This window comes from Mizuhopecten yessoensis, unplaced genomic scaffold, assembly GCF_002113885.1.
Source record: "Mizuhopecten yessoensis strain PY_sf001 unplaced genomic scaffold, ASM211388v2 scaffold8489, whole genome shotgun sequence".
Lineage (NCBI taxonomy): Eukaryota > Metazoa > Mollusca > Bivalvia > Pectinida > Pectinidae > Mizuhopecten > Mizuhopecten yessoensis.
This window is the reverse complement of record NW_018407573.1, coordinates 33,146-52,983: the sequence shown is the minus strand read 5'-3', so window position 1 is coordinate 52,983 and position 19,838 is coordinate 33,146. Positions and strand designations below refer to the sequence as shown.

General features: G+C 35.1%; 1 protein-coding gene across 3 annotated transcripts; it reads right to left on the bottom strand.

The window, feature by feature from the left end:
* Window positions 1-11,168: 11,168 nt before the first annotated feature.
* Window positions 11,169-19,442, bottom strand: LOC110456054. 3 transcript variants are annotated; one of them, XM_021506582.1, is made up of 10 exons: window positions 19,103-19,442; window positions 18,179-18,475; window positions 17,251-17,355; window positions 16,994-17,015; window positions 16,686-16,741; window positions 16,418-16,448; window positions 14,524-14,600; window positions 13,648-13,675; window positions 13,427-13,497; window positions 11,169-12,991 (listed from the first exon to the last, which is right to left on the bottom strand). In XM_021506582.1, the coding sequence occupies exons 1-10, from the start codon at window positions 19,359-19,361 to the stop codon at window positions 12,930-12,932; spliced, it is 1,008 nt and encodes a 335-aa protein (XP_021362257.1). In that variant the 5' UTR covers window positions 19,362-19,442; the 3' UTR covers window positions 11,169-12,929. The 3 variants fall into 3 exon arrangements, with proteins under 3 accessions (XP_021362257.1, XP_021362258.1, XP_021362259.1); XM_021506583.1 differs by having other exon boundaries at window positions 13,427-13,494; XM_021506584.1 differs by having other exon boundaries at window positions 18,179-18,445.
* Between the last annotated feature and the right edge of the window lie 396 nt (window positions 19,443-19,838).

The following is a 19,838-nucleotide window of genomic DNA, read 5'->3' as shown; positions in this document are numbered from 1 at the left end:
GCAGAGAAATATGTGTTGTGTATATATGATTGATTTATATCTCGCTAAAGTTCTATGTAGTCAAATGCTTTTGTGATACAAATTTGACTATTTTTTTTGAGAGGGGAGGTATGTAGCGGGAATAGGATTTGAGTCATTGTCATTCATTAAAAGTTTTAAAAGTTATGTATTTTACGTTATGTAAACGTATAAGCATACCTTGTGTATATATGTGCCGGTTAGTTTTCATTTAAGCGTGTATAGTCTGCCATACTTTACTAATTTGTCTCGGTTGGAAATAGCTTGTTGATATTTCTTGTATTTTTACCGGATGTAGACGCATACCTACTTCCGCTCATAGAGCTGTGTCCATTGGTTGTTATTTTTACAATAGGGGTTTTCATTGGATAGCTGTTAGAGTGTTGAATTAGGTCCAGATCATGCATAGCACGGGATTCTGTTGATTCCGTTGGGTCTGTTGGGTATAAATTCGGGTGGTCGGGTGTGTTACGTTAGTCTATAGAAGCCATTGGCTGGTAGGCTCACCTTTTCGTTCTTCTCTTCTATCTTTCGTTTTCTCTCTACGTAGGGTGTAGGACGGTGACTGTGGGATGAAGGGGTGCTATTATATGTAGGCTAGGGCAGGTGCGTCTAGCTCCGGTAAACATAATGGTACATGTAGTTGTAACCGGATATTTTACATGATAGTTATATTGTACGGGTTCTTATATGTGCACCATGGACCATGTCTCCTTTCGCTTACTATGTGTAAATAAACGTTGTCTTGTATTTTATCTCTGCCTCCTCGTCTTCTATTGAACACTGGTTATAATAGGACGGAACCGCGGGTATCCCTTCGAACCTGGGTTGCTCCATTGAGACACGACATTACGAACTGTTACAAAACAAATAGATAATATTTAACCGTCTTTTGAAGCAAGGTTCTTATGACGTTTGCTTCTTTTATCTGTTCAGATTTGCTAACAAAAACTGATATTAATAATTATCGTATTACAATACCAAAATGTATGTTGCATCTGCCGATGCTTCGTCGGAACTTCAAACGGAAAAATACGCAGTAAAAGAAAAAGGACCATTTTAATGGACAAAACTAAAAGTCATATCTGCACACATTTCTCTGTATTTATTTCTTAAAACATGTATCTTCACTACAGTGAAGATAGGCGTTTTAATCAGATATTTAACTCCTGATATTTCACTGCTAAATGCAATAAAGATGGATATCGTGGTAATTGACTATTATTTTTGTAGTGACATGTTGTTGGCGGCCTCAATTTCCGAGAAGTCTTTCACGCATTCAGGAGCACTTTGAGTGGACACAGTGTTTACATATTAAACCCCTGCGTTGCCTTTTATGCTTAAGGGTTTAGCAAAAAGCAGGAAAGGCCACCATTTTGCATTAATGTGCATACAGTTGAAAAATAGTTTGATATTTTCTCATAAACATTTACTTTAGATATTATCAAACAATTTATGTTACCCGTCACCCTTATACAGAAGCTGTCCTCCTTGTGATGTGTGTGTTTATACATTTAGTTCTAGCAGATTTGTTTTGCGCTGCAATAAAGGAAGTTCAGCATCACTGAGGGAATGACATTGACAACAAATTGAATCACAGTAAACAAGAAGTTCAGATTTAGGTAAAAGAAGAAAAATAGCAGGAATTGGGACGAGGATGTCGGTTTTGCAAATATTAATGAGGCTATATAGTATTAGATTTCCCTATATGTATATATATATATATATATGCAGACTAAACATCACAGATGCTATATTGTGATAAATAGTTATATATGAAATAAAAAAATCATGGTAAAAATGCAATACTAATTATATATATAATAGCAATATAATTTTAATTTTTAATGGAAAAGAAGACGCGATTTTATTTATTGGTGAGCTTATGTTAAGACCGTGTTGTAGTTATACTTTCCGCACTCTGTTTGTTAGTTTTGAAATGATTGATTCTTGTTATAAATTGACGACAATGATTTTACTTTTGAATGTGTGCTGGTTCGAAATTATTGGGATGAAGTAAACATATACAAGTACTGTTTTCACTTACTAACACAAAATTGTGTCTGTCACCAGTACAATGAATAACCTAATAGTATGTTCTCTACTTAAGTAGGAATGGTGTCTGTCTTTGAATGTCGTCATTACGCCTTTTCCTCCGACCGACTATACAAGATGTTTCAATGTCGCTGTTGATTTGGAATAACCCCTGTCATGTTCTTGTTCCACATCTCTATCTAGGGTCCATGTTATATATCTGATGTACAACCATTCAAAATAAATCACAGCTTGAAATCAAAAATGAAAACAAGACAAGTCTGAATTCCTTGACCCCGATGTCAAAAAACACAGCGATGTGCATGTGTTTGATAACTAATGAAATATAACAATATTTTTTTTCTTTTTTTTCCAAGGAGGATCAAGGTCAGCATGGTGCTGTACTACAGTCTCGCTGTATATCAATACATGATACGGATACAGACCTGCCTCCTTTGTACTTGATTCCGAAATTTCATAAGAAACCTTATAAACATCGTTTGGTCGCTGGTTGTGCTGAATGCTCAACAAAACAAGTATCCAAACTTGGAACTACCATTCTTAGTATCATAAAACTTGGGCCACATTCTTTTTGTAGTACTGACGTAGAATTACTCGGATACTGTTTTTAATATGTTTGCACCCTCAATACCACCATTCATCATACTTTACAGAAGACGACCAATGCCATATAAACAATACATTGCCCTATAGTTTCTGTTTGGTTTCTAAAGAGGAAAACAAATCTGATTAGTGTTTTCTTTTTTATGAAAATGATTGACATGCTAATCAATTGGTAAACCCCCACCCGTCAATAACTTTAATATTCTCAACATTTTTGGCATGTGCCTACAATGACTACAACACTATGTGTTTGATCAGATGGTTGTTGTTTTTCTGCTTTATTGTAGAAGCTGGTGGACCAATACTTGTTAGAAACAACTGTTAACATTATTCATTTACTCGGCCTTTAAAATTTCCGCAATCGTTCCAAACATGTCAACATCGTCCTGAGGCGTAAACCATTATGAACATGATTTTTTGCTATAAAATGACACACATATTGATTTAGACGTAGTGTAATGAGTGAAAGGAACATTTGATAGGGAATAGCAAGTGCTTTACTAGGGTGACAGTGAACACATACAATTCTTCGTTGTAATTTGTTCTGCTAGCTAGTTGCATAGTTAGTTCCATAACACTTTATAGAAACATGAAGAGTACTGCAGAGTAGCGGTATATCATATTCATATCACATGATATGCATTGTAACCAAGTAGGCTTGTTGCAAAAGTAAGGGCTAAATTAAGGATCTTTTGGCTGGTGATTTCTGTACCATAATGTATCAAAATATAGAAAAGAATGCATTCGAACTACAACACTCGTGGAAGTTAAATGTCTTTTTTTTTAGTTTAAATGAAAAAACTCAAAAACTTATTTATATTGCCTACATTTGACCATATTACAAATCAAATTTAACAAAACGATTTTTTAATAGTTAGTAAAAATCATTATTGTGTTAAAGATGAATACGAAACACTTACCTTCATAAGATACACAGGAAAGCGAGACAGTTATACTCCCGACGAACTTCATAATCAAATCTAAACCAAGGACCTTTCCTAAGATGTTGTGCTCAACACTATGACTTCCTTAGATCGATAGGTTTCACAATTTTAGCGAATTTACGTGATAAAGCCACATTGTTGTGCTATGGACACAGTTTTGGTAAAACAAAAGGTTGGTCATAATTCTGTCAATTAAAATTTGTTTATTTTTTAAATGTTTGTGAACTAGAACATTTTCTCTAGACAATCTAAGACTTAGAATATGAACAAAGGGTCGTAACTCCGTAAACGGTAGGGTACAAGACCCGACCTGGTATATGACACTTCATCTTCTCTCTAGATATGTAACTATAGCGTGTCTGCTCATGATTAGGAGAAATAGCAAAGCAATTACGGTCGTTATGAAAACTGGAAGCCAGGACAGAACCATACCAGAGTACGTCACTTACCCTTATATAGCCAGGTGTAAAACAAATTGTGAATTATTGTGACGTCATGTACATTTGTTGCATATTAGCGCTACGATAACTGAATGCTGTGTCCTCAATTTAAAAAGGGCATTGCAGACAGACAAATGCAGAGAGTGCATGCATACACAGTTTTCAGTTTACACCAAACAATATTGGTCGGAGTAGAGCTGGGAATGGGAAATCGATGTTTCGATGAGAAAAAAACCCACAAAAATGCAATGTATAGTACTGAATGAGTACTGTTTCCAGTTTTTCTGATCATCATACAGTGCATTTTTAGGGTAACCTGACGGAGAATAGCAAGGTAGGTTATTTTTCCTTGTTTTCGTACAGGTGTGTTACCATTACATTGTTTCGCTAGGTAGTCTGCGGAGCCAGAGAGATACGCTCTTATTAATCTCTCAACACTTAATAATTCCCTTTGCTTAATTAACCTATAAACATAAACGTGACTGATATCAACATACTCTATACAGATTCAACGAAGTACAACCTACCTGTCGATGATTGGATTGTAAGGAGTAAGAGGAACACGTAGAAACTGAATTCACGGTGAGAGACACAAACATTTTGTTTTATTTGGTAAATGTGAGACATCATGCCGTATATATACATGCTTTTAAGTTCATGTATATTGTCTACAAGCTTTCTCGTCCAAACATACTGGTATATACTAGTAAATATAAGGAGCGAATGTACACATTCTATGTTATATTGTTTGTGAACTTCTTGGTCGGTGACGCCATACACAGCTATAAATAGCTACCCGAGTTAATCCAAACATACATTCCTACCTGTATAACCCACTTGTATAACTTACCTGTTAACCGGCCGCCACTTCATGTACCTCTGCTCGCTATACACAAAACACAATGTAACGTTCACAAATGAATGGCACTAAATACATTCATTGACCGTTTTTGTTTGTATTTGTATACAATTTTGGTATTAACATTAATATTTAAGAATAACATTGCATATGCATTTTTTTGTCTGATAACAAGATATTGAACTTTCTGATGAATTAGAAGACACGGAAACGATACTTTATATCTGTTCGTAAGTGTAAAAATGAATGCAAACAACGCATATTAATAGTATGCGTCTATCGATATTGGCTTGATATACTTAACAATTGTCTTGGGTAGGTAAAGTTCATATATAAAGCAATTTCCTGGAAAGGATTGGTTATCATTCAAATAAATCTATAGAGTATGAAATAGCATGTTACATGTAAACATAATAAAAAATTGAGATCGAGAACAGTTATCCTGAAAAAAGATACTGTTCCTGTTTTGATTGTCTATTAATCCTGTTTGTCAGAGTTTGATATTACGGTGATTAATACTATGTTACGGTAGTTACATATATACAGACAGATAACCCTGGCGCTATGCGAATGTAACAGTATAAGTTCTTGTAAACATACTGAATGGACCTGCTGTACTGTATATCCATTATAGATGTATAAACAGATACTTGACTACGGAAACTCGTTCAGTGAAACAAGTTGGAGTATGTAGACAGTGCCAAAGCGTGTAAATACAGTATTGTCCTGCTGTAGTGTATATATGTTGTATATATATTTAAACCTTGCAAAAACTTCAAGTATGTAGAATTTGACAAAGTGTGTACAGTATTTTCATTGCACGACGTGCGATGAAAAATATTATAAATAATGATGTTTGTTTTGTTTTGTTTTTAGGTCCCTGTTATTTGCTCAAGTGACCTATTCTGATCGCTTTCCGTCCGTCGCCGTGCGTCGTCGGTCGTGCGTAAACATTTTACATTTTCGACTACTGCTCAAGATGATATTTTTCCAAACATGGTCAAAATCATACTTGGTAATTGAGGTCACGGAATTGTAAAATTGGGTAGATTACCCCAACCTCAGGGTCCAGGGGAAAAATAACCAATACTTCAAAAATCTTCTTCTCCAGACTTAGATGTACTACAGTCAATTTATCTGCATGGATTGCAAGATCATCAGGGGATTTAAAATTGTAATTTTCAGTACATCCGGGTCTCCCGTTCTCCCTTGAGAAAGGGGGTAAATTAAAGCGTTCTATAGTTTACAGTGTATATAGAGAAATAGCACTGTTTGGTATATTTTGTTCATTTTCAGCAGAAAATTATTCTTACTTGGTGATAATCATTCTTGGTGGAAGATGGTATCAAATTTTTAAAATTAGGATCCTTCCCTAATCCCAGAGGCCGGGGCATGGCCCCAAAGCAAAAATCAACCAATATTTCAAAAATCTTTTCAATTTCTCTGCATGTATGAAACGATCATCACGGGTTTTTATAAATTGTAAATTTCAGTACCCCCGGGCCTGCCTCCGTTTTCCTTTAGTGAGGGGGTACACTTTACCATTGTTTAAATAGGGAAATAATACTTTTCTGTATATTTGGTAATTTTCAATGGGAAATTAATCTTACTTGGTGAGCATTGTCCTTTGAGGCAGATGGTATCAAATTGTTAAATTTGGATTCCTACCCAACCCCACGGGCCAGGGTGGGGTCCAAAGGGAAAGTGAACCAATATTTCACAAGTCTTTTCTTCAGACTCAGATGTAGTACAATCAAATTATGTGCATGGATGATAATTCCGTTAGGAGCTTTATGAATTCTTCAATATAATATCCCCGGGCCATCCATTCTCGCTCGGGGAGTGAGTAAAGTTGACTTTAATTTAAATAGGGAAATAACACTTTTAGGTATATTGTGTCCATTTTCAGCAGGGAATTATTCAAACCTGGTTCGAATGATTATGATTCTAGATGGCAATTAGATGGTATGAGAAAATAAGATCCTGCACCATCCCCAGGGGCTTGAGGAGTGGAACCAAAATGGGGATAGTGGTTAAATGTTAAAAGAATCTTCTTCGTCAGACTAATATGTTTTATTGTTCATTGATAGAAAGGTCCTTACCTAAATTATCATTACCTACATTATAAATTGCATTATCCCCAAGGTCATCTGCTCTCCCTTGGGGACAGGGTATACTTCTCAATAGCATTTTCTTTTAAAATAATTTTGAAAGTTCTTATTCTTTGGTGACATGACAAGTATTGTATTTCACTTGGTTTACATGTTGTTTTCCACATTTTGTACATCTCAACACTGACATTGAACTACCAGTTCCTATAATATAACGCAGATGAACGCTAAGCTATTGTTGTGGAACGTCTTATTTACAGTTAAGGTAATTTAAGGACGTGCCTCCATGTATGTAGTGGATGCGTGCATGCGTGTATGTGTGCCAGAGACAGGATATGCTGATGTGGTTGCCTTTTTGTGATAGCGCGGATCTGATGCCATCTTTATGGTGATATCTCATTAAAATACTATGCCGAAGGCACCCAACACAGCATTCCGCCAGATTTGCATTATAATGACAACGGTTGAACCAGTTGTTGGTATTGCCTGAAATGCTGAAAGTTAAGAAGTGAATAACAACTAACATGTTTAAGGACTTTGGTATGTCCCGGCCAAAGTACAAAACCCATGGCCTTCCTGACCTTGCCGAACGTTCAAAATTAAAGCCAAAAATGAGGTATTGTCAAGCAAGGCGCTAAGGAATACAAGGTAGTTAGAAGTAGAGAATCCGAGGTTGTGAATACGACCTTTATTGTGTTTATATTTTCACAAATTGTGTTAGGCTCAGGATGTTCCTAAACAAATTTGATTATCTTAACCTTTCAGTGTTTCAGACTAAGGTATTTGGTGTTTATGATATAATGTATTCTTGGGATCTTCAGAACAAGTAAAGTATTATTATTTCATAAACGTTTTTATGCATACCACAGGAAGCTACTAGCTAAATATCATGACCTTAAGCCTATAAGGTCTTCGGTTGTAGTCGTTTGAATGCAATATTATTGCTTCATTGCGAGCAGAACGCCTCTTTGCGATGTTTAAGTGTAAACGCATGCAATACTCAAATTGTCACAACATGTACTTTGACGCGTTACCCATTAAAATAAAGGACAGACATGATAATTATCATGTACAGGGCAATTGAGCTTATACTGTGAAGCAACAAGACAGTATATATCTCTGATATACATATAAAGTTAAAATACAGCACAACGTTCCTGTCGATGATTGTATTGTAAGTAGTAAAATGAACAAGAAGACCTTGAGTTAATGGTGATAATTAAATACAGTTTGTTGCTGTAAGTAAATATCAGACGTCATGCCGTATACATACACCCCTTATGTTACTGTGTTTACACACATCCTGTAATATCCTTTTGTATACGGGTATATAATAATGAACATACAGGGGGAATGCCCACATTATATTTAATATTGTTTTTGACGTTCCTGATCAGTGATGGTAGCATGTCAAAAGGGTCAATAGTGAAATAATAGAAACATGAGTATATAACTTTAGACAAGGTAACACAGATAAATACAAATGGAAATGTGAAACCTGATGCAACCGTAGATAATGTTGTTTTTCTTTAAACTTTTGGTACATATAAGGATGATCAACATTTATAAAACATGTACCATACAATTGAATTATAAATATTGTATGTAGCCTAAAACAGTAACATGCTTTGCTGTTGTAGGGGAGGGGTAGGATAGCATGCATACTAATACTCCGATTTATTGATATTTTATGTAATGTGCAAGATGACGTAAGATAACCGTACATATACATGTAATACAAGTCCATGTGTTACGTTTAGATCGTCAATTGACTATGCATGGTTAATTAGCAGACCTAGTATTTCTACTGTTATGTTACCATACAAATGAACAATTTGTGAAATACATCAGAAGTTATTTACAGTCCAACCTTAACATGAATCGGTTTCCCAAACTATCTTAATTCCGTTTTCTTTAAGAGATTATATGCGACTTGCCTTGCTATAATGTTTGGCAATCAGAATGGTAGGATGGAGGGTTATCAAGTTTATTTAAATTGACAAGTTCCATCCATGTTACAGAGCTAAAATGAGTGAAATCATTAATCATTAAAATAACTTCTTTTTAATTACCAAGGGTCCTAGGATGAAAATATTCGGCCAGGAGCATGCTTGAAAAAAATACCTTTTGTATGGTTGAATGTCCTCCAACTACATACACGGTATCAGGATCAAATGTGTTAAAATGTCGCCTTCTCAATAGCAAAGAGGTCAACAATGATGACATTTTTCCAGTACCACGCTAGAATGAACGGCATTCAAGACTGCTCAAATAGGGTTAAAATGGGTTAAAGCTGTTTTACGGCTTCCTCTAAATAACTTAAGATTCATAAGGTGCTGGTATTGAACCCGTCGTACGTTAGGATGAACGTGTTTGGAATAAAAGAGGCAAGAAACAAATGCATGCAAGAAGACAAAGAAATTAGAGAAACGTTAGTAGTCTGTAATTAAAGTCAACCGAACTGTTTGAGGAATCGAAATATCGGAGAACCTACTGAATGTTCCGAACGAGAAACAGAAACTAATCGTTGTTACATTCGGGAAATAAAGGCAGTAAGTGTATTCAGAAATATAAAACACTTGAACACATAAGAACAGTTCAAAAGAGTTCGAATATGCACCGACCTCGCACAAAATGAACGGGAGGAATAATTAAAAGGGACTATTTCATGCTATGTTAAAATTACATAGGAGTTTGTCACTCACAACCTTCGTTTCAGAAGTGTTACGAGATAACTTCTGCTGTATTCACTATTTTCAATCCCTTATTCATCTTGAGTTGTTACTTTGAATCACACTACTAATTATTTAGATAATTAATTAACCTCATTACAGCATAGGGGTGGCAAAATTGAATATCAGTCTGAATGTATTTTTCTGAAGAGAAAAAAAAACCATATTTTTGTATCATTATACTTGGGAGAGAATATTTTCTTTCATGTGATGCTAAAATAATATATTTATAATCAAGAATGTAAGGATAATGGAATATTTTGTGCACATTTTAATGTAAAATACAGGATTTGTCAATCTTGTTTTTGTTGTATACCATTGAAATATAGTTCCGTGTACTACACTTTTACCTGGTTTTTCCAATTGTGTTCCTGGTAAAGAAGAAGGTATTTTGAAAATCTACTGTGTTTATTTGTACATTCAAGATTATAAACATTAAAATTCGATCATTAATATCATTTTTCAGCAATCGAACACTCGTAACTTAAAAATGTCAATTTTCCAAACAAATAATGGTATAATTACACAAACGATTAAGTATCCCCGTTCCGCGAGGGGCGGTACTGCACATAGGAGAAGTCACAGTGCAGTGGGACATGCATCCTTAGGTAAGAGGTCCATATTATGTTATCAAAATTTTATTTCTTTTTATAACCTGATAATAAAGTATGCGTCATGACCTTCACAAGGTCAGATGCTCACTTGTAATGTTTCGGCTCTTTTTTAACCACATTTTGAAGTTACATGTTTTTTGAATAAAAAAGCAAAACATTTACAACTGCCAATTATGTTAAATTTACACATTGCAGTATTTGAATGCTATCCCCAAACACCAATAAAAACAATAGGAATGACAATACTGTAATTCACAAATAATTCCATTACGATATATATTATTTTTAGGTATTCATTTATGTACACACAAATACAGATCTTCACAGAGAGAGAAAATACATGGACTGCTCTGATATAACTAGATTAATTAAAGCACGAGATTTTAAACATAATCTCAGCAAATCTACAGCATATCTATGTACATTTTATATTAACACAACTGAACCTTTTTATACTTAATGCATCCACAGCTTCTTTGACTTAATATGTAGAACCACTGGATAATATTTCAGCCAAGATATTCCAATCTAGGTCATTTAATAGAAGATAAAATCTTTCTAGGTATTTGTGCACGTGATCAAATCACGCATACACGTATCCTATCATGAGTCAGTATTAAGATTTGTGATCAAGTGAGAAGTGTTATATATTCTTTTTTTTCAACATTAACTAAAAAAGTAAGCTTCAAATCTTGACAGTTACCTACAGTGACTCAAAATTAGTCATAACAAACCAAGATTAATTTTTTTTAAGAATTCCAAGGCCATATATTTAACTAGTAGCGTGTTTTGATGAAGGAATTCGAAATTCGTTTAAATGATTGACTTTCAACCATTTTCACGATCACATGTGCTGAATTTTTTAACGATTTCAACGAACGTACTCTGAATGCCTAGGCCTACAGTGATGATATTTAGCTATAAGCATGCTCGGATGAAGGATTACCAAGTTAATTCAAATTAATTTAGCCTAGATATATTATTTTGTCGAACCTCTTCTCCTGAATAACCATATGTCCTACGTTAATGGAATCTGGTCAGTACAGTACTATGGTGGCATAAATGGGTGCGAAGTATATAAAACTGAACGGCATTAAATGACATTCAAGTTCACATGATACAAAATCAGTTAATCATTAAAAACATAATCAAACACCATGCTGGTATATCAATAAGGCAAAGAATATTGGCGCATAACGGGTTGGGTGGGTCTTTTAAGCATTACATAAATATAACGTAGCTACTAGCCAGTTGAAGTATATCCATGCATTATTTATTTGGTTTATAGATACTTGAAGGGTAGCACAGGGATATCTAAGACCAAGGTTATTGCATTACATAATTGTCAAAACTGGTACAACAATACTATTCAAATAGAATTTTAATCAATAAGCAACTTATTAAATCTATACAATAATTCAGCAAACACCACATCTTCTTTGATACTAGAGTTATATAGATGTATACATACACATTTAACAAATAATTCAAATGTTAATTTCTGTGGAGTTTCTTCGTATATTGCAAACCATACATTTACATTTGTATTAACACAAGTTCATTTTTATATGCAAAATACCGTATATACACCTTTTTATTTTGTTTGACGAATGTTCCTAGGGGAATATGACATCATATGCATTTTCAATTTGGCCCGTGTTATTGAAACGGAATGAAGTGAATGCACACATATCTCTTACTAGACTTTTAGTTTACATATTTCTACACAAACAGGATTTCAAAAACAATCTTGCAATTTAATAAAAACACCTCATAAAACAAATACTAGCCTCATGCGCCAGTATCCATTTGACCGCGTCTTCCTCACGTTTCAATAAAAAAAAACGCACTATAAAGGGTAAATATATACAGAGAAATGCATAACATAGTGTCTGTGTGATCTGTACAATGGAAATATATAAACTATAAACATACTTGCTAATGTGTTCGCCTACTTGACTGGCTGTCATCAGGTGACTGATGAATCCATGCATGGGCGAATATCCTAGCAGTGTTGTCATGTGGTTAGGACAATTCACTTGTTATTGTAGATATACATATCAAGACATGATATGTTTACATCTCCCTCGACGACCTACCTCTCAGTTTATAATGCTGAGAACACAAACTACTTTTTGTACCATTAACAGTTTGGAACGGAACACAATATATACCTACCAAGTAACACACGCTGTATTTAAACGTGTTGATATCTCCCTGTGTTTTTCGGAAATAGCTCGTGAATTGCCCAGTACGTTAGAAAACGCAATATTTCTGCCATTCTGTAACGGTTGTATACCCATAAGCTTATACTAGTTGCATGCTCATTATTTTTTACCGTGGCTGTCACAATCGCAAAGGTTAGGGCTGCTGACATGGTCATTGTCAACAACCACAATGCTCTGGGACTAATATGTATATTGATTATTATTCATCACGGTTCCAATCTACATTTGATAGGCTAAGTCCAATAGAAATCTTTTGAAAAGCTGACGTATTAATTGAAGCTTCCTCGGGTTGTTCATTATTATTATTTCTTGTGAACCAGATGGATTAACTTCCGGAGCCAGAACCCCCCTCAGCAATTGCGGTGTTGATGTATATTTCTTTGTCACCTAAAAATAAGGATGCAAAATTATTATTGTTAATGTTAGCTTCTTGTAATTTGATCTGAACGCGATTAGCGTGTAACACCTGTTCCTTAAGATCTTATATGTGTATGTCATCATGCTTCGTTTCGCCCTATTGTTTGCACCCAAAATGTATACATTTTACATAGGTGAATGCATTAAAATTCTAAATAAGGAAACCATCAAATACAAAAACACATTAGAAATAACGGACAAAAACAAACATTCTAAAGTACACAATGACCTGCTTCATGTATAAAAACATATACCATAAGGTAATCTTCTGAAATAAGAATATTTTAGAACCATTGAAGGTCTTTTGATGTTAATTTATATAATTCCAAAGCTATGTTTAAAGTTGTGCAATAATTGGATTTTAGTTCATGTATCGCTTATCAGAAAGACGATATCGATACTTACCAGATGTTGTACCATGGAGATCTTCATAGACGTTTGGGTTAGACCGACCCTTCAATGACTCGTATTCTCTGCTAAAACAGAATTGCAATATCTTATAAACCATGCACCATCCAAAAACTGCCAGCACAAAAACGTTGGAAGTCACTAAATGATGTGACAACAATGTTTAGAAAGGGTTTACAAGTCATGGTAATTAATAATGTGTGATGATACAAACTCACTTGTCATTGACTGGATCTTTCCGGCGACCTACAAAACAAGCAACCTTACACAGTTACATTATCCCCCGGAAACATTAATTTGTGTATAAATAGCAGTTTGTTATACTTTTTATTCCATGCATTCAAAACCGAACACACTCTGTTTATATACAGATGAAACAATACTTTATTTCAATCCAACATTAAAACCACCTGGGACCTCTATCAGGACCAACAAGATATTTAGTATAAATTGATTAAACCTGTTTCATAATTGTAAAGTAAATAACGCCAATGTATACTGGCCCCCATAATTTTTGTTTACATTATTGAAAAAGTGGCATCTTTATTACATCTGAATTTGATTATAACAAATAGCGTTTCAGTAATATTACGAATGTGCTGGCGTCGTACGTGTCAACACGGACTTTCCTTGTCAACACGGAATTGGTTCGTCAACATAATGTCAATGTCTGTTAGTGGCCATCGCCTTTTCCAGATTTTAATCCCACTGAGCAGGGATCAGTCGGACTGACGAGTGAGAAATGGACGTCAACAGCCTAAATAGTTGACAGTCCTACAGGAGCAGTGGCAGAAGAAGATCCCGATGAGGTATTTGAACCGACTTCAGTTTGTTGTCAACGTCAAGGGGTTCGTTCACGCAATATTTAGTATTGAGCTTGATTTTCTGATTGCTAAATAAACGCTAGTTTTGTCGTTTCATGGACACATTTGAATGAAACTGAAGTTTATTTATCCGACACAACATATATTGATGTTTACAGTGTGAATTTATAGAATTTCAAGTTCATTAAAGAAAAAAGAAAAAAAACGTTTCTGTTGGGGGCCAGTTTATAGAAATGTATCATTATGATACGACGATTGCGTGTGTTTTACCTGGAAGATGACTTCCTATTTCAGAGTACACAGATGCTTTGGTAATTTCATTCGTATCGAGTTGTTCATATGGAGATCTGTGAAGATATAAGATAAAACCAATAAAACGATGTAATTATTTGTTTTCAAGCATTAGCATACAACAATTAAAGGTCATATTACTATTTAACAGTTAAAAGACATATTACTATTTAACAGTTAAAGGTCATATTACTATTTAACAGTTAACAGACATACTACTATTTAACAGTTAAAGGACATATTACTATTTAACAGTTAAAAAGCATAACACTACACCCCTGCAGGTCGGTGATCAAGAAAACAGTAGACCTGCTGTTACCTGTTGCATGCATTGTAAGAGGCGATTAATGTAGAAACCTACTGCAGAATTTGGATTTGCTTTTGTGCCCTTTACTTAGGGACACAAAAGCGATCAAAATATATCTGTTGCACTAATTGAAATAGTTCGGATCTTTTTTCTACTTCTAACTAAATTTAATATCCTAGTGCCTTGCCTGACACTACCTCCCTTTTGGCTTTGCTGTTGAACGTTTCCCGGTTGAGGAGGGCAATGGTTCTGTCCTCAGGCCAGTACATACTGTGACGAAAACGTACCGAGCTAGCTGTTTGTGTTAGTAAATGTCCGTTCTCCATGCTATTTACGCGCTAGAGTAGAAATGGTCTTGACCTAGACCCGGACAAAACACATAATTGATGCGGAAAAGCTCCGGGTAATTGACAGGTAGGGCGTGGCCTGTGGTATATATGTGCATTGCATTTCGGCCACGGCCCCGTCGGTCATCGTGCACAGCCTTTCGGCCACGGCCCCGTCGGCCAGCATGCACAGCCTTTCAGGTCACGGCCTCTCAGCCTTTCACGAAACGGCCTGTCAGCAAGCGTGCATTGCAACGGTCATTCGCCATTCTGTGTCGGAAGCTACACGAGAGCAAACCATTAGTTGTTAGTTTTAAGTATACCAGAGAGCGTGTTTTCATTGATGGGGTATGTCTGAATAAGACTGTTACCCATTACGATCGCTCAATCGAATGTAGCATACCTGACAAGAGCGAGCTGTCGTGTTGCGTTGGGTCCGCTACATTGATATATCCCAGGCATTGTGATAGCTCGTTAGATCGATATAGGGAGTTGTATGGACCACCGAGTGGTCAGGGTAAATCAAGGTTAGCAAGAGGGGTTCTATAGATTATACAATATAGATGCATGTGGTGCTACCGAGCTTACATTGTAGCGAGACATCTGCCGTACAGAGCTGTCCGAGCTATCGCCAGAATACATATAGATGGTTGAGCAGTGAGAGGTCAGCTAGCGATCGTCCGCGGGTTGGTTTATATGCACGTTCTGCGCGATCAGTAGTAGGAGCGCTCAATTTGTATTAGGTGCTTTATTGTTATACACGTAGTGTTTTTGCAATTACTGTTACATTGACACTGATTTGTATATATCCCCTGTATATATTTTATAGTACAAGACGTACATGACCAGAAGCAGTGATTGCTCGGACATATGCAATGTTTCAGAGCTAGAGTAACTTGTCTGTATATATTTGCATCTATGCTAGAATATGGATACACCCCAGTTGGATAGATATACTCGCCGGAGCCTCCAGTGTGACTGGTACGTACCAAAGGTGAAACGTCACAATACCAAAGTCCTTAAAAATGGTAACTGCTATTACCTGATTAACGTTCAGCATTTGTGGGAATGGTATCAACTAGTTCACCCGTTGTCAGTACAATGTGACCAGGCGGAATGCTGTTTTGGGTGCATTCGGTATTGTTTTTCATTGAGCTGTTAATTTGACTTTGAATTAAATACAACCAAAACCATAACGCTAAAATGTTGTTTTGAGTGTTGATTGTTCAAACAAGATTACCGTTCGTCTCCCTCTTCATTGGGTGGTACAGCTGAAACAAAATAATATAAATTAATCAGAATTCCTTTCTCACTTTTGTAAAAATAAACGAATTTCATAAAGACTTGGGTACTGTTTGAATTGTTTTGTATTGCAATGTATAAAACCTAACCGACATGGCGAAATTAACAAAACATTAAGAATTGTATATAGAAAAGAACCTGTTGATGTTGGACATGATCACTAAAACAACGTGTACAAGAGTATCAAGCGTTTTTCACTGTATTACCTCGTTCTGAAAGTTGCACGTTCTGAAATTCCCTTCGTTTCAGATGTTGACCTTTGCTAGAAAACAATATACAAAATTATTATATATTTTCAATTCACAGCTTTTACTTCAAAATATACCTTCACATTTTGGAACATTTTTTTCTTAACATAGAAAGATGATTTTTATTAGGCACGTTATTCAAACCAAACTTTATACAACATTGTATTATCATTAATATAAACAAGATATTAACAACAAGACGAAATGAATACTTTTACACCGAAAGAGGATATATGTCGATTTTTTGTCAGGATTAATTTACTTACATGAAAGGCAGTCTACCATTTCCTGTAAAATAACATTGGTAGATGTTAAAGGTAGTGTATACTTGTTTATCGATAAGAGATAACGAACGTAAATTGAAGTTATGCAATTGTCTTATAATCGGTGATATAGACAAACATACTGTACAAGTGAAAAATATTGATCAGTATAAAATGTAAATAAACTTCGCATATGATTTTTGCATTTTTTTCCTTTTTCTTGTTTTTTTCAAATCAAGATTTGAGTAATATATACATACGACTTAGGAATATTCCAAGTCCAACTGTTAACAGGAACGTGAGAACACTGGTACAAATCAGGGCAACTCCTGTTACATACATGCTGTCGGTACCGCGGGAACAATCTTTATTAAACAAATAGTATTATCTGTACTTTTGTATAAACCAATCAATATATAAGAATGAATTATCTCACTCATTAAGTGGACTGTTGTCATCAAACAGTAAACTAAAAAGTGACAAATATGCAAGTCGTTCGAACTCAACAGTAATAATATAAGGGCAAAATATGAAAGGTAGAAATATTTGTATGATAAAGAGACAATAGAAAATAAAGAAGAATAAGACAATGTGTTCTGCAAAGGTTAGCGTCTTCTGCTTCATCGACGATACCTGCCTAGTAAATCTAGGTCAAAGCCAAATAATTTAAAAGTAAGACCTAGAACATTGACAAAGAAACAACAAGGCGTGATAAGCATACTCAAAAGCACCGACCTGTATACCATATAAGTACATGACATATTTATTCAATAAGATTGCGAATCAAACCATAGAAGGTGCCTTTATTCTATACTGTATCTCTCAACAAAACCTTATTTTGTCAGTTTGTCAATAGGAAATCGACATCTATCAATATAAACTCATGTTGTTTAAAAACAACCCATGAGATATTGAAAATTTGGTGGACACATCAAGATTTATTTTGCCAGTCGTGGTAAGCTTTTCAATAAATGCATACTCATGACTATTAACGTATTGGGAGAGAAAGGGTCGATCAGGAGGAGAGCAATCTTGTTGTAACTGGAATGCCAAAGTCTAATGTAAAATGTTGGCATCGGGCTCAAATACTTGATATAATATGATAGTTATAGCTAGAACATAAACTCTTCACATCGCTAATATAGTAACCTGTAACACGTTAACAAAAGGTGATTGTAAGTAACTAACCTGCCTGAATTGTACATCCAACAGCATCAAATGATGTTGTATTTCCGTAGGTGTTGTACGCTGCAATCTTAAATGTATATAGTCGTCCTCCCACTAAATTGTCCACATTCAAACTATACATGTTCCTCCCTTCTTCAAATGCAATTGTCACGGGATAAACTTCTTTTGAATGTTCAAAGGCATCCATGCTGAATAAAACACGGTAAAACTGGGAGTTTCCACCGTTCTTCCACGATACTTTGGCAGACATTCGCTTTCCACAGTCAACTGAAAAAATCTTAGTGGGATTCGGATTTTCTATGGATTTAATATAAATGAGTATGTTAAAAACATGGTCAAATATTACAATATATTAATCCCAACTATCAAAAACATGTTACAATGACTGTAAAACTGTCAATAATGGGGTCCCCCATGTTACCATGTACCATAACAGGAAGATAATATGTGCTAGGTGTCTGTGGCTTTTGTTTTGCTTATAGTCATCAGTATTTGATACAAAAGGTACATCAGTGATATGACAGTTATCTTAACAAAACTGGATATTTAATTTTTTAAACTACATAACTCGACCCATTTTCCAAGTTTTCACCATAAGAGAAAGATAAACATCAGGATTGGATTATGTAAATACCTATTCACTCAAAAAACAAAAAAGTCTAATCGTCAGGATTGCTTTAACAATGTCAGTTTGCATGTGTTGATTGAATTGATACCGCATGTTCAAAGCATACATGATGTATCTCAAAAATATATGTTATCCGCTAAAGTATATGAGATATCTTCAATAGCACATGCTACACCTGCACAAGATATTGTCTTATTTACACTATCAGCATACAACGAAAACGCCAAGAGAAAAACAAGGCAAAGCGACTTGAACAAACTCAAACTGACGGTTTTGTGCTAACATGATTGATTTACCTGTAGCAGCAACTGTGAAAGTGAGTGTCCCTTTGCCCTCACTGTTGATTGCAGTTACATTATATAATCCAAACCAGGCCTCTTGCATGTTCGTACGTGTCCCCATTGACAAAACTGACAGGTTCGATATAAAAGGTGTATTATGTATAACAAAGCTGTCTGTCCCGTTGTTTAGCCGAGTAAAATAATTATTTGAAGAGTTTTGGAAAGTCCATGTGAATGATGAGGGTTCCGGGTTTGACAGAAAAATGGCTTTCATAGTTAGATTATCATGAGTAGCCAACCCAATCTCTCGGTCTGTGAACACTCTCGGATCAAGGCGCGGCGAACCTAGATGGGATAGAATTTTAAAAAGACACACAATAAGACTATGTATTGCTCTAATATCCAACACATGTAGACACATACACACACTCACACATATATATACACGAATACTACCGCACATCCACATGCAAATATGATTTAATATTTAATTACTGTCATAAAGCTAGTATAATGATGTATGGTGAATGTGGGTATGGGTTGCTATATGAAACATATTTGTTTGCGAATACCTGGACATCAAACAATTCCGTAAAGCTACTTCCCACCCTAAACTTGTCATAATTATTCTATTTTTGTTTTCTATTTGAAAATTTCCAATTCCATGTCTATATAGAAAGATTTTAACTTGTTATTGATAAATTTATAAAATGGATTTAGTTCTAATATTTCTTTCATTTCTTAATAGTTT